Source organism: Phasianus colchicus, chromosome 4 (genome assembly GCF_987193195.1).
Source record: "Phasianus colchicus chromosome 4, bPhaCol1.hap1.1, whole genome shotgun sequence".
Lineage (NCBI taxonomy): Eukaryota > Metazoa > Chordata > Aves > Galliformes > Phasianidae > Phasianus > Phasianus colchicus.
The window spans coordinates 7,205,564-7,221,701 of NC_143439.1; the positions used below are offsets into that span (position 1 = coordinate 7,205,564).

Consider the following 16,138-nt stretch of genomic DNA (forward strand, 5'->3'; position numbering starts at 1 on the left):
CCCCTTTGTTGTCAGTAATATGTGCATAAATTTCATCAACTTCAAAAGAAGCTTAATTATTTTAATTATTATTATTAAATATTATTATGTACTTAATTGCTAATCTGTATGTGTGTGTATAATAAATTCTTTCTTAGCTTAAGAATCAGTGTAGTAATTTTGAATATTTTGTGTTGATTAAATTCTCATTTTTGTGTAATTTACATGAGCGTTTCTCTTGCTGCCTTCTAATATGCTTGGACAAGGAAACTCAACTTGCATTTTTGGCAAAGCAAAGTTGCTTGCTGATACAGACTAAGCTTGTTGGTTTTGTTTTTTCTTGCAGAGCTGGAGTGGACCAGAGAAATTACTTGCTTTAGATGAACTCATTGACAGTTGTGAACCAACACAAGTGAAACACATGATGCAAGTGATAGAACCCCAGTTTCAAAGAGACTTCATTTCCTTGCTCCCAAAAGAGGTGAGAAATACGGGTTCAAGTCACCACCTTTTAAATACTTCCTTGCTCATTGTGGCATTCAATTTTTTTTCAACATAGTGGTATAAACTGATGTTAAAAAGGTCCCTAAGTTGACCTACTGCTGTAACATAGTAACCATTATTTTACAGTTACACACCTTTGTGTTTTTGTTGCAATTCTAATACCTAGAAATATGGATGACTCCTTAAAATCCCAGGAGCTTTCAGGTATCTCTGTATCTTAATTGGGCTGACTTTATTTTTATACTGAGAACTAGTTCTTTCAGAGAGTGCACACAAAAAAATTCCCTCCAGCTGCATGACCTTTCTGTACGGTATTCTGGAAGTATAAGCATTACCGTTTAATGCTTTAAGTAGTGTGCTTTTTTGTGAATATTATTTTTTAAAATTTATTTTAAACAAACTAAGTCTTAAAGTCTACATCAATAAACCCCACCAGAAATAAGCTCAGAAAAGCCCTTCTTGCTAAGGATAAAGCCAAGCCCTAATTAACTGGATATATTGCAGTAAATCCTTTTCTGCAAATCAGATCATGTTGTATCAGGTTAAAGAGAAGCTAAGACTTAGATTTGAGTGTGTGTGATTTTCAGCTCTTGTAAGTAAGTAAATGTTGTCTGTAGAAGAGTAATGCTTGGTATTCTCACAACTAGAACATGGGGTTTGGGATGAAAGAGTATCAAGCCACTGTAATACAGCTGTTAAATGTGTTTTAGTACTTTTAGAAACTATACTTCTGATATTAATTGATTTTAGTGAATGGGAACTGTTTTCCTGTCTGAAGAGAGGAGGAAGTGCATCTTCTTTTGCCATATCTGATGTGTGCTGAGTTTGCCATGTGAAAATTTGCATGAAGGTTGATGTTCGTATGTCTTTGTTTACTGACAGATTTGAAAACAAGTTCTTCATAGGTATTCTGGAGCTGGTGTTTGGTTACTGTGGTTAGTGTGCTCTTATTTACTGTGAAGAGAGTTCTGTATCTCCTGTTCTTGACGTTCTTTCTGATCATGTTCTATTTTTGAAATACTTAGATGTGCATGACCCTTCTTTCCATCAGATCTTCATGGATGAGGAAATGTCACAGCTAGTTAGCAGTTACTAGTTAGCATTTGTTAGCATTGGAAGCACGTTATGTGATGAATGTTAACTTAGAACACATGACATAAGCATGTGGATAAGCACTCTGTGCTAGCCTTGTTCATGTATGTAGAGGACACTGGGGAAAGAGAAAAGTTTAATAGGACTTCTGTGGTGGTGCAGACCTCGTAAAGAGGCTGCCCCTTAGTTCAGAGGCTGAGGAAGGAATCAGGAGGTTAGATTTGAGACAACAGAGGGCATTTTGTTACTTCTGCACCTGTTGCATCTGGAAATGCACTAATTGATCACAGTGAGTCACGGATGAATTGTCTTTCTTTGCAAGTCTTAGTGACCAGAGCTAACTTAAGTAGTTGATGTAGATACACTGTAATTAATGATATTGCTGTTATTTCAGTTTTAGCAGTTTTTTCACAGAAAGCTGTAAAATAAACAGCTAAATAACTATGTTCCTTATCTCTTATTTGTTACCTGACTCCACTGTAAAATACTTGTGTTTAATTTATTTTTAGTGGTCATTCTTGCTTCCTGAAACTGTAAAATTGTCGGGTGCTTAGCTGCATGAAAGGCTGACTTGGCCCTGGAAGCTGGCTTAAACAATTTTTGCCTTCTAAGCCCCAGTTGCTGTCACCAAAATTAACCAAAAATTCTCTATGAAGCCAACTCCGTTTCCTCTCCATTTCTGAAGATTGTTTAAGTCAGATCTGTTCGATGACTCTGTCCCCTGCTACTGGCTTCAGTGGGGGGTGATGAGTAAGTGTGGGGAGAAGAATAATTTGGTAGGGTCAGTAATTCTGCAAGCAGGCTTCTCTACCAGTGCCAGCATCCTGTGAAAGCATGCTCTCTTGAGCTGTCACTCTGCATTAACATCTATAGGTAGCCCAGTATTGTATGTACTGCAGTGATTTTATTACCTAATGAGAATATGAAGCTGATTTGGGCAGGAGGCCTCTCCTTCAAAAATGTTTTCAGCAATAGAAAGACAGTAACTTAATATCTGAATAACCAAGAAAATGTTTGCCTTCCCCCTGAGGAAACCTGCAGTCAAACAATTAACTGAAATGAATATTTGTTTTCTTACAGAGCAATTAGAAATAATTATTGAAATTATTTGTTTGTGAAAGTCAAGTCTAGAAATCAACAGATAAGGAATGCTGCTAAAATTAGCCAAAGAAATAGTATTGGTGCCTTGGTACATTAGGAGAACAAGCGAGACACAGTGTATGGTTGGGTTTTCTTAGTGCTGCAGAAGGGAGCAGGCCTCAGTACGGCTGAGTCAAGGTCAGCTCTCTGCTACCTGAAGCTGTCTCATAGCTAACTCCACAAAGTGAGACAAAGGGCCTCCATCTTTTGTACACTGCTAATCCTAAAGTCAACTGTGAGCTGTGTTGACCCTTGATGACTATTTAGCCAAATATAGTCTAAAATAAATGTCACCCATATGTAAGCTGTTTTAAAATCAGTTGGCTCACAGATTTTAATTAACACTATCTTAGCAAATGTCCATACCCATGTAGATAGGACAAGTGATATTTAAACAAAATCTTCTGTCAGTTAAGGAGCATCTAACAGAAAAGGAAAGGATCTGTTTCATGTTATGAGCCTTGCTGCGTACAAGGCCATCTATCTGATGTGTCTTAGGAAACGTGTCATAAATAATGTTCCATATCAGGAATTAAGACAGAGTCGAAAAGGACACAAGTACAGTTGTTGTTTTTGTGTCAGGGAGCCTTACAGCACACATTAAATTCTCACTCCACAAACGAGTAGGGACAGAGTAATCGTTCCTCAGCTTTATAGCCTGGGATGTACGTGGGATCTAGGGTGCAAGTTAAGGCACATATCCAGCAAATGTGGAGTCCTACATGCTCAATGTGAGCTGCAGGTGATGACTTGCCAACAAGGTGTGTAATTGCAATCAGAATGCCAAGAGGCCTGACATGCTGAATTTTTATTTCCTGCTCAGTTACTGGCTGGGCTAGATTAATACAAGTAAACGTTTCTCACATAATAACGTTAAAAATCTGCTGAGGTCAACAGCCTACAGTTACAACTTCCTTAGTGAATTTCAGTCTGTGCTTCTTTGAAAGGCAGATTCTATTTATATACAACATAACTCCAGTTAAAAATTAAATACAAAGATGCTAAGCACAAAAAGATATGTCAAGCAGCAATAAATGTGGATGATCTGATTTTCCTGACAACTTTTGCATCCTAGTATTGACAAAGACCCCAGTATTTCTAAATGTAAGTAGTTCTGTGCATCACTTTTTATCAACGTTGTTCTTTCTGTGGAGACTTCAGTCATGGAAGCCACTTTCCTGCCTCTTCTATTTTCATTTTCCATGACTGGAGAAATGCATTGTTGCTGCTCAATAGAAAAGCTGTAGTCATTCATCCAGAATACCTTTAAGGATATCTATCACCGTATTTTGGTTCGTGTTTTAGATGCCTCTGTCCCTTTTTAAGGCTCCAGGCCATCTGAAGATATTTCTGGAATTTTGGGAGACTTATCATGGTCATTATGTGGCTTTGCTCAACTCAGCTGAGATCTGAGCTCTACCAGTAACATTTAACATTGTCACACAGAAAAGTGAAGTTCAACTTCAGTTCACCTTACGCAGCATACTGGAATTTCCCTTGTTTGTTGTTTTTGTTTTTCTTTTCCTGGTAACAAATACAGTGTGTAATATCAGTTACTTATTTTAGTCCTTTTGCATCCAAGTGCATAAAACTCCCTGTAGCAGCACTTAAGTGTACGCTCGCATCCTAATTAGAACTTGAGCAATGTGATTACTGGATTTTCTGCAGCTGCAGAGTACTTTTGAACTTGAGGACAAGTAGCGTTTACATTTTCTCTGTTTGAGCTTACGGTGTGATGTTTTTTCATCCCAGCATCCTTAATTTGTTCACATAGTAAGTGTGGTGGTATTTTCTGGTTAAACTCTCAGAATAACTTTTATTAGATAAAATATCACAGGCACAATTATTTCAGTACATCTGGCAACGGTTCAAAGTAATATGGATGACATTTTAAAAAAGCATAATAGCCAGTGATTTCAGCTGACATCTAGTCTCTTGCAAATAATATACATTTTTGATGTGATCTGTATGGATTTAGTTATTTAAGATGATTGCTGTACTTCTCATGTGCCCACTGGAACAAGCTGTAGCTCTGTTAAGTTTCTGAGATCATTTAATAATTCATTGTTTCAATTTTCTGTATTTCAGCCTCTGATGTGTGATAATGCTTGGAGTTACTTCACTTTTCCTTTCAAAAGCAATTTAGAAACCTCCCTTTCTTTTCTTACAGCTGGCACTGTACGTGCTGTCATTCCTGGAACCCAGGGACCTTCTGCAGGCAGCCCAGACGTGCCGTTATTGGAGGATTCTGGCTGAAGATAATCTTCTCTGGAGAGAGAAATGCAAAGAGGAAGGTAGGGCTGAGCAAAAAGATGAATGTAATGGTCAAAGTGTTGCTGTCAAAAAGTGCAGCTCGTTTACATAATAAGCTTAAAGTTTTATGAAGGGAATTTGGGTGACTTTAAATTTACAGCTAGGGGTCCTTTGAGCTACGTAGTGCATATCTTTGTTAAAAGTAGGAAGCAGAAGTAATCTGCGGAGTACTAGAAATGAAACTAGACTACTTAAGTTTGAACTTAATATGCATAAGGTATAACACGTATATGGGTTTTAAAATACACTAATTTTTCCTGGTTAAGGATAGCTTTTATTCAAAATACGACCAAAGCAAATAAGAGCTGAGATGAGCATTGCCTTGCAGGAGAGAAACCTACACTGGTTGTGTAGAACGTGCACTGTGATTTCATGTCAGTTGTAGGAAAATTAACAGAGAAATTTCACAGCGTAGGAGAAGAAGGTGGAAATCGATTGCTCAGAGAAGAGGATGCATTCCATAAGCCATGTTGATTCGCTGCCTCCTGCCCAGTCAGGAAGATAGGGTGGTTCAGCAGTACTACGAATGGGCAATAAAAGACTCCCAGGGAAATAAGCACCTGTATGAAAATAAGAAAAATGTAAACTTGTTAAGCAGAAATACACGGCCGAGCAGTCTGGGAGACCAAGCACATGCATGCAGCTTCAGAGCAGTGTCCTTCCGGACACAGGCAAATGCTGGTACTGTCCTGTCTGCCTCAGCACCGAGACAAGGATGTGGGGACAGGTCTGTGCAGAGGCTTTAAAAATGATGATAGCGTGAATGTAGCTGGCTACTTTTAAAGGCCCCTAAATTAATGAGTTGTTCTTCTGCAATGGAAATCAGGTGTCTAACCTCATAAATCTTATCTAAAGATTCTCCTCTTACAAATTTCAGTGAAAAATGCTTTGAGAGGACAGATGAGGAAAAAGGAAAACAGTGAGGGGTGTTAAGTCTATGTTTGTGAGCTGAGAATTAGAAAATAATCTGGCCAGGCATGAGAGCACTGCTTAAACAGGATTGTAGACTATTCAGACCTGGTGAGATGCACAGTAACATGAAAGCTCTCTTAATTCAAAATTTTCAGATGGAAACACGGGAAAGGGGGCTAAAAGCAGAAGAGTGAAATCCATGTACTGGCAACAGTCATAGGTTAGGCTAGTAGAGACATGCAGTGGAGAAAGAGAATTATGTAGAAAAGATGGATAGGTGGGAAAGAGAATTGGCCAAAAAGAAAAAGACACAAAATGCAATAAGAAATATGAAATGAAGTGCTACCTCTTAAATGTCAATTCAGACAGGGTGCAAGTCTACCTAAACCGAAGCCAGGCGAGGACAGCTTTTTGAAAATAACAAATGAAGAGGTCAAGAGTCACGGGGTACTTAAAGGTAATGAAGATGCGCAACTAGAGAGGAGGATTTTTTGAAGGGCTTCAGAATGGGAGTATGAATGGTTGTAGATGATAGTCAGGTGAAAAGGCAATATTCTGCTACATTTCCTCAGAATAAGGGATTCAAAACCAAGCAAGTAGATTGCTGGCAGGGAGTGATGAAAATGAGCATTTTCAACCACATGATTACAGTAATGATTATGCTTGGAAGGCAAGAAAGATGGTAGTACAGAGAGCTGAGGAGCAGGGTGGGGTCACTGACACAAAAAGCAAATACTGGCATGGAGAAGATGAGCAGAATTCTCTGTCAGGAGGTTGTTATGTTGATACTGTATTTAATTTCGGAGATCACTGTAAGGTTTAGGAGGGAGAAAAGCTGTTTTATTGGGGGTGGACTCATCAGTCCCTCCTGCCACCACCCCCTTTTTTTTTTTTTTTTTTCTTTAAATCCATTTTAGGGATTGATGAACCATTACATATCAAAAGAAGGAAAGTAATAAAACCAGGCTTTATACACAGTCCGTGGAAGAGCGCGTATATTCGACAACACAGAATTGATACCAACTGGCGGCGAGGAGAACTTAAATCGCCTAAGGTGAGTTGCTGGGCTGTGTGTAGGGTGCCATGAACTAAGCAGGATCCACTCGGGTTATTTTTTTCCCTTCAGACAAGTCGAACTAGCCATGCACAAAAAGCACTGCATTGCTACAGAAAGGCAATCATTTGTATGTTAGCTTACCGTGTTTTTACATTAATTTCTGAGCGCTGTATTTGCAAATCAAAATGTAAGGGTTTATGCAGCAAAACTCTTTCGCTGCTGTTTTAAAAAACTCTGCAGAATCTGGTGAATGGCCGTGCACGTCTGTGGGAGATAATCCCCCAGACTTGATTGGAAATACTTATATTTAAAATCAAACATACACACTCGTGGGCCACTTACCAACACAAAAATATTCCACAACTATTCTGTGATCATTTCATGCTTTATTTATAGATATTTTTATAAATTGAGCAACAGGAGATGGTAATTTTGTTCCATGTTAAGATTTTTTTTTTTGAACATTGAAATATTTAATGATATTGATTTCATATTCTCATTATGGCTTTTCCAATATAAAGTTATGAAGCAATAGCTACAGACCATTTTAAAATAAATTAACAGCTGTCTAATCAAACCTGGTATTGAGCTAGCAGTCAGAACCATGAAGAAAAAACCATATTCCTATCCTTTTAGCCAATTTCCTTGTCTTGATTCCTGTACAACAAAACAATAAGCACAAAAAGATTCCTGTGACAAACCTTTGGGTAGATCCTGCTGTTTATTTGGCCGTGACTCATGTATGTCTGCAGCAGTGGCTCCGTGTTTCTTGCCTTGATATGCCACATCAAGTTATCTTGGAATTATTATTAAAATTACAGCCTCGGGCATTAGCCAAATGCCCATTTCGTTTCAATGAACATCTTGCGAAATGCTCAAATATCCTAAATAAAGCCATTCCTTGTTCCTTCTCATTCTCTGTATTCTGATAACTGTGCCATATTTTAGTAAAATATACTGAATTGCAGTATTTCTCACATCACATATTGAAGATTCTACTTCTGCAGGGTACCATTCCAGTCCACATTTCCAGCCTTTAAATGATTGCCTTTTTTTTGTACTTAATTTAGTTTACGGTTTACAGTTTTTGACTTCGGTGCAGCTTCACATTTAATAGATGACAGTGGTTGGTTGGAAAGGAAAAAAATAGGCATGTTTGGTCTTGACCATAGAAATACAAATATGCAGGAAATAATACAATGCTATCATTTTTGTTCAAGATCGGTGAAGCTCAAAACATCTTAAAAGGTGGAAGTCCAAGGGAGGAAAAAAAAAAGAATTAAAAAATAAAGAGAGGGAATAACTGCAGAGGAATTGAGCAATGTCCAGCAACTAATCTTTCCTACTTTCATTACTCATTTATCCTGGTACTTGTAGGAGGTTTAAAATCCCCACAGTACATTTGACAAGCAGTGCAGCATTAGTCCACGGAAGAAGGAAAATACCTTCTTTGGTCCCAGCTGGCAGTAAATGAGACTTGACACACAGGATTAAGGGTCCGAATTATTTTTGAAGCAACTCTAGCATTTTATAATTTATGAATCAGAATGGCACTTTGTTTCTCCTGCTTTTTTCTGATCTCCTGAGTTCAGTTTTTGTGTTTTTCACTGCCAGGTGCTCAAAGGCCATGATGATCATGTGATCACATGCCTTCAGTTCTGCGGGAACCGGATAGTGAGTGGCTCTGATGACAATACATTAAAGGTGTGGTCAGCAGTAACGGGCAAGGTAAGTGGATGGCATGGATGGATTTCTTAGGAAATGGGCTACCAGTTAGCACTTGGATACAGGTTGAAAATATCACTGTTTTGCCCAACCACACCCAGACTGGTGTTTGGGGCTGCCTAGTGAAAGATTCAGGAAAGCGAATGGTAGACATTCGGGTCATCTTCCCCTGCACACAGACTGGATCAAAAAAGTCACCTTGATGTGAAATTACAATGCTGCTCATGCTACTGCTGGCATATATCCTTGTTCTCTTGGCAATTCTTCTATTCTCGTGGAGTCATTTGTGACATGGATTCTAAAGAATTTGGACAGATATGTTGCTTTATCTTCCTTAAAGCTTAATTTAGCCTTGTTTTACTCCTCTAGATCTGACTTCTCTTCTATCATTCTTTCTGTTGCTTTTAAGTTATTGAAATGGTGTGTTGATTTTACTGGCTCTGTTTTCCAATGCAGTTTGTTTTTCATTCTAAGCTGCTATACTGCTGAGCCACAGGAGAAAAAAAAAAGTGTAACTTGCTTTAGGTTTAAATATTTCCTATTAAATTAGATCCAGCTCAGGCAGGAATTTAATAAGCTTCAATAATTTAATTTTGGCTTAGAGAAGCAAAACAATATGTGCAATCAAAAAGACAGTACTGAGCATTTCACTCATGTTAGAACATCACAGCTACTCAGCAAACAGTTCCATATAGCTATAGAAAAGGCCACAGAGCAATAGTATTTTTTCCCATTTAAACTAGTATCATATAGACTCTGTATTGTTTTAACAATACAGTTATTTGAACACAGGACAGTTTTTGAGATTAACTTGATGATGTTCAAATTGAACGAGTAAAGGATTTGTCTTTGCATGCCTAATAATGCCTTGACAAGTTTATAAATACTACAGTGGGAAAGAATAAAATCCAAAGCAATAGGCAGCCTCTCCCTACCTCTCCCAGCTTTCTGCAACAAACTGTCTAACAAAGGAACCCATGGTAAATTTTTCATATTTTACCTGAAGAGGCAGGCTAAACTGAGATGAAAAATACTTGCTTTTTATATACGGGCCTCTCAAAAGCAAAATGTTCTTTTAAATGTATGAAATTGATTGTGGTAGCATAACTTACCAATCGATGTTCAGTAATTTGTGTGAAAATAATTTCAGATTCTAATGTGACTATTTACCCTAAACCTTAGAGGTAAATATTGTATGTGCAAGAGGGCTGTATTAGCCCTTATGTGGGCTGTATTGGCCCTTATGCTTACTGGTAGTGGAGAATTAATAAAATAAAAAGAACCCTAGGGGTTGATCTTTGCAAATGAACATGGCTAAACAATCCCCTTGACAGATGTAAAGCCCAGAGTAAGGATTCTGTGTTCTTACTGCTTTAGAAGGATGATTTCTTAAAATATGAACAAATCAGTGGAAACTTACTTAAGAAAAAAAAAAAAAAGTTGGAGAGCTGTAAAAGTGAAAAGCAGTTATGAAATTAAAAAGATGGAATTGCTAGGAGTGAATTAGGAAGCAAAACTGCAGAAAACTGGTAGAAGAACTGGAAATGTAAGTACAGCAGAAATGTAAGGATGTTTGTTAGAAAGGATATTACAGTAGAAATTAGTGTGCTGTTGATTGCTGATGCAGAATAAGTACTTATGTTTGAAGAAAATTCATATGATGGAAATCCAGCATGCAGCAATGATAGAATATTTCAACAGAAATTTGAAAGGGCATTAAAAACAACCACTAAAGCTGGGGCGTATTTTATTACAGCTGATTCAGACAGCTGTATTCTGGGATTGGTTTCTAAAGTTACCTATGGGGTAAAATAGGTGTTTTTTTTCCCAACAGAAGGAAGCTAAAATGTATCAATATTTAAACTGAGTAAACTGGAAGATTGGATTTTTAGGATACCTTATCTCAGATAAAAAAAAATATTAGACTACGTAAAAAGGAGTCATTAACGGAGAAGGGCCACGGATATTAATGCCACTTAGCATTAGATTACAGAAAAAGAGATCATCAGACTGTCTTGACCTCTTTGCTGATGCAGGTACAGGTTGGCCTGATAAAAATAATAATGCTGAAATAGATGGCTGTCTGCACTGCAAGACAGTATCCCATGACACAACTAAAGAAAATAGAGCAGTGCAAAAATCAACATGGCACATATTTAAATGGGTTAGAAAGTGGGTAATTAGCGAGATCATGTTATTAATGTAAATGCAGAATCTGTATGGAGTATCTTTCTAGAGGGGTCTTGCAAAGATCTGTTCTTGTCTGTACTAATTAGCACTTACTGCTGCTTGATGAAAATGCATATACAGTCGTGACTTGTAAGGAATACAGACGGAGATGGAGACAAAACATTGTTCCAGAGTGGGTGAGGTTTTATAGAAGAAAGTGTGAGCAATCACTCTTCCTACATGGTGAAAAATCATGTCACACAACTAGTATCAGAGAAGGCCAGCCACGTGTGTGTAACGTGGGATTCTCTCCTGGGCAACAGTGATATCTGTAGAAGGTTGGAAATGTCATTTCACAGTGTTGATGCCGTAGCTGTAGCTTACAGAATGTGCTGTTTCTTGGGTAAATAAGCAGAAACATTAAATAAGAGAATAGTTTATAGATTGGTGATAAAACTACAAAGTGAATGCTCTCTCCAATTCTAATGTTTATGCTTCAGAAACATATTGGAAATCTGCAATGACTCAGAAAAACTGCCAAGATGAAGACTCAGGGCTACAAAATGCATCTTGTAGAACTCTGCAAAGACAGTCTATCAAAAGCAAGATCATAGGGAAAGTTCCTTACAGTCCAAGTACCTGCAGTGGAGAGAGAAACTTAATGGGCATTTTCTAGCAGATGTAAATTTTTAGTTCAAGAGCAAAGCAATCCCCAGGAGCCTTTTGGCTCTTGCTATAACACACTACTGTTACCTCCTTGATTACTATTTCTAAAACTTGTGTTAAAGTCTGTCAGAACAGTAACTGAGCTGCATGTTTCTTTTCAGTGCTTGAGAACATTAGTTGGACATACAGGTGGAGTCTGGTCATCACAGATGAGGGACAACATCATCATCAGTGGATCTACAGATCGGACTTTGAAAGTCTGGAATGCTGAGACTGGAGAATGCATACATACTTTGTATGGACACACCTCCACGGTGCGCTGCATGCATCTCCACGAGAAGAGGTAAGCCTCTGTCCAAAGCTACAGCAACAGTCCGGCTTCTAATCTGCACTCTGTTCATACAAACACTTGTTAAATTCGGTTGTCTGATCAGACACTGAGTGAAATACAAAACAGGCAGAGCATCCAAACTAAAGTACGTCAGTTGACTGAGGGAGGAGATTATTAATAGAAGCAAAAGTATAAAAGTATTAATTAAGGAACAGAAAACTAAGAGAGTCGGGAACTTTATAAAGCCGTCTTTTATCTTATTCTAAAACTCATTCCTCGTTACAACCTGATTCAGTCTACCACACTGAATAACTTATTCTTAGCTTTTTGTAAATGTTACAGACTTTCTCATTTTGCAGAGTGACTTAAGTATCGTTGGTGTGGTACTTTATTAAAATATTAACTTACTGTATCATAATTTCTGCAGTAGAAATTCAGGTCTTGATTTAAGGAACATTGGCAGAGCTGCTTTACTTGGCTGTGGTGTAGTGCTGTTGTCAGAGTGCCTGCTGGTTACATTTCTTCATTTTTGAAGAATGCTGAGGTTTTTCTTTATCTGTGCCACTAATATTAATTCCTTCTCACTTCTGTGCTTGCCTAAAAAAAGCAGAATAACCATTCCTTTGCTAAAAGTATAACTTCTAAAGATCTTCTTTAATTGTTATAATTAGTTAATTCAGTCATTTAAGCAGGAAGCTCAAAGTGCTAATTTGAACTCGGCATATTCATAAGCTTTCATGGATGGATACAATAGTCCACATAGTTTCTCATGGCATCATTTTGCTGTTCAAGACTGAAGTGCTTTTTAAATAGAGATTGCTAATTATATCAAATAGATCCTGGAGAGATGAGAAGAGCAAGGAAGAAACGCACTCAAATCATTTGCATCCCTAATAAAATGTCATACCAAAGCAGATCTTTGGTGCCTAGTGGACGACTGCTATCTAGTATCCCAGATGAAAACTTGTAACTGATTTATAACCATCTCATTGTTTTAATGCTTTTATTTCCAACACTAAATATAGGAGGGGTTTTCTTGTTCCTCCAGAGTGGTCAGTGGTTCTCGAGATGCTACACTGAGAGTTTGGGACATAGAGACTGGCCAGTGTTTACATGTTCTGATGGGCCACGTAGCTGCAGTTCGATGCGTTCAGTATGATGGCAGAAGGGTTGTAAGTGGTGCATATGATTTTATGGTCAAAGTGTGGGATCCAGAGACCGAGACCTGTCTGCACACGCTGCAAGGGCATACTAACAGAGTCTATTCATTACAGGTAAGTGATTTTCATCTGCTGCTTATATGAACACAGTGCCTTTCACCTCTTTTATTAAATTGTGAGTACCTGCTCCAGAGTTATATAGGCCACAAGAATACTGGGGCATCTGTGATATTCCCCTTCTCCATTTTCTCCTCTTTGTTATATGTTGCCTTAATTTAGAGGCTGTGTTGCTTTGTTTTTTTTTATCAGAAGAGTACTTTTAAAGCCCATAGTGCAATAAAGCCCAAATCTCTGTCCTGTCAAGTTACGTACTTTTGCAGGGCTTGGGGTTGTTTGTTAGGTGTTCTTTAAATGTTGTATGTCTTTTGAAGGTATGCTTTTGGCTTCCCCAAAAGAAGTTCTAATGTTACTATTTAAATATATTAGATAATACAGTATTTGAAAATGTGCCAGAAACCCCATTCGATTAATGTTCTGAATTAAGCAAATCTGTTTATCCTTATTTTGTAGTCACATCCTCTAGTTCCAAACTGTAATTCATAGTAAGGATGAACCTGAAATGTAATACCCTGACTTAAGTCTTTATTTTACTAGTTCTGAGCAAAGGCTGTATCTACAGTTCTGAGGCTTTGTCAGCAGAGACGTGTTATTGTAGATGCAGATCATTCTTGGTACCAGTGTATGGCACGGCCAGTTTACCTCTCGCCTGACTTCACCAGAGCTATGCTGGCAAAGTCATACACAGAGCTCATGTAGACTCTTCTTACCTTTACCATTCCAAAAGATCATCTTGTTCATTCACGGAGTGAAAGCATCATTTCCAGGCAGAAAGAAATTAATTTCATGCTTGTGCCTGTTCTCATTGCAATCTGGCAGGACTCAAAAAAGAAATTAACAACAAATACAGTTCACAACTGGGAAACTGCATTCGGCATGTAACTAGTTTAGTTTGCAGCACAGAAAAAAGCTCTGTGCTGCAGACATTTTTCTTAAATGCTTTCCTGAAAAGGTGTTTTTCACCATAATAGATCAAATGGTTTTCTTTTTTGATAAATTTTACTATATATTTTTCAAGTCACCATCTCTTCTCTTACATTCATGCACTGCGGAGTATTTGAGACAAGCAGCAAACAGGTTAAAAATGCTTCACTACCTACCTCATATTATGGTTTTATCTCAGCTGGTGCAGTTTGGGAATGGTGTGTGTTGCTCTACCTTATCTTCACTGGTGGCTCTTGTTCCAGTTGGTGAATATACATGTCTTACTCAACTAATAGAGTAATTAAGGGTCAAATAATTGGATTATGTTGCACGTGCTGGTAGTATTTGTAGCTTGTAAGTGGAACTTGGAGGGGGCAGAAGGCTACAGGTACTTAGAGTTTTAGGACATTCCAATTTGTTGAAATTGAAAGGTGAGCTTCTGCTGAAACAGCCCATAAATAGAATAATGAGGCTGAACAGCACACCTGTCTTCCCCACCCCTGCCCCATAGTAGATTCTCTTATATTTTAGTATTTCCCCATTTGTGACCCTCAAACAATTGTTAGAGATCTTTATGCAACAATTTAAGAGTAATCAGGTTGCCTCACAAGACACAGTACAACCTCTGATATGAATCACTGTTTAACTGCAGCAGTATTGAAGTAGTTTGTCTTGACGCTCAGCTTTAAAGCTCTCTTTCTGAATACTTTATGCATGTAGAATATAGTTAAATGAGAGGAGAGGAAGAAAAGAGTCTATTTTTTTTTGCATCAGTCTTTCTTTAAGTCCATTCTGTTGTGTTTCACCCAACAAGTGTGCTGGCTGCTCATCATTCCTGATTCCTTTATCCAAACTCAAATTATTTCACATGCTTTCTTGGAAGTACAGTGCAGAAAACAGGATGCAGAATTCTCGTTAAAGTCTTAGCAATGCTTGCTGTAATGGAAGAGTTATTTTATGAGTATTGTTTAGCATATCTCTATTTTGGATACCAGAGTGTGTGTTTTTTAGTAAATTTTCACTGGACATGCAATGTATTCCAGTCAGCAGTCTGCACGTGCCAATTGCTCCTTAGAGCTTCTGAACCAAAGTGCCACTCAACCATGACTACAGGTAGAGATGTAAGCTGTTCTGAGATTGAAGAGGTTTTACAAAAAGAAGCAGCCAGATAGCTGGGTTCTCTCTTCTCTGTTACAAGATACCAGTAAGCCCACATGGACAAACAGTGTTAGTTTGCTCTGGCTATTCCAGGCTGCAGTTTTACCCTCATGTATTCTTGGCCAAGCTCAGATCCTCATAATTCTCTCTTGACTTTTCATGCATCGCTTTGGGTCGGGTTCTATCATTTTGAATGTCACACAAATCCTAATGAAAATACTAAATGCCAGACCTTCAGAGCTCTTACTGATGTGTCTAACTACTCTGTGAGCTACATTGTGAACTGATAGTATCCTTGCACCAAGTATTATTTGTTAGTTCCTTCTGTAAATTGAAGTTACACTGACTGATCCATATTCTCCCATCTCCCGTCCTTGAATAAAGAGCGAAATTGTACCTGCCATCTGAAGTCTTGTCTATCTTCCATGAGTTCTTAAAATAGCATCAGCTGTCTCTATGATGGTCTTAAAACAACTTTGCTGTATGTGTGTTTTTTCTCCATTCTAGTGGAAGCTCGTATTCAGTTGTCACTGGTGTTAGCCTACACTCAGATGGCTGAGGACTGAAGCAAAAAAAAAGTTAAATATCCTGAAATAGCCTCATCTGGTATTTCTTTTTCTTCTCAATCAGCTTAAATGAGCTTTTTAAAATCTTTTTGCCTTCCGCCCCCCCCCCTTTTTTTTTATTTAAGCAAAATAGCGTTTTATCATCTTTAACACCTTTTGCTAGTTTTATCTTGTTTTGTGCTCTGCCTTTCTGATTTTGTCCCAGTGTACTCCTTTGTGTGCATCTCTTGATCTCATTTCTGCTTCTGTACAATTGCCTGTACTTCAACTAAGTAGGTCTTCGTAAATTACTGCACCTCCTATCTTTCCTTCTCACAAGGATAGT

General features: G+C 38.0%; 1 protein-coding gene and 1 long non-coding RNA gene across 28 annotated transcripts in view; one reads left to right on the forward strand and one right to left on the reverse strand.

Moving 5' to 3' along the window:
* FBXW7 (F-box and WD repeat domain containing 7) overlaps positions 1-16,138 on the forward strand; it is a 160,047-nt gene that overhangs the window by 141,554 nt on the left and 2,355 nt on the right. For all 5 annotated transcript variants that reach the window (XM_031588898.2, XM_090138531.1, XM_090138532.1 and 2 more), the window contains 6 exons: positions 326-460; positions 4,886-5,009; positions 6,858-6,994; positions 8,612-8,725; positions 11,719-11,900; positions 12,937-13,162. In XM_031588898.2, coding sequence (XP_031444758.2) covers positions 326-460; positions 4,886-5,009; positions 6,858-6,994; positions 8,612-8,725; positions 11,719-11,900; positions 12,937-13,162 — 918 coding nt within the window. The remainder of the gene's footprint in view (positions 1-325; positions 461-4,885; positions 5,010-6,857; positions 6,995-8,611; positions 8,726-11,718; positions 11,901-12,936; positions 13,163-16,138) is intronic.
* The window catches only part of LOC116226148 (uncharacterized), a 213,213-nt gene continuing 202,574 nt past the window's right edge, over positions 5,500-16,138 (reverse strand). For 19 of the 23 annotated variants that reach the window (XR_016465751.1, XR_004166253.2, XR_016465755.1 and 16 more), the window contains 3 exons: positions 13,876-15,809; positions 12,297-12,485; positions 5,500-5,588 (listed from right to left, as the gene is read on the reverse strand). This is a non-coding gene — a long non-coding RNA (uncharacterized LOC116226148). Of the gene's footprint in view, positions 5,589-11,863; positions 11,951-12,296; positions 12,486-13,875; positions 15,810-16,138 lie in introns of those variants that run through there. The other 4 variants (XR_016465763.1, XR_016465752.1, XR_016465756.1 and 1 more) reach the window with 4 other exon arrangements.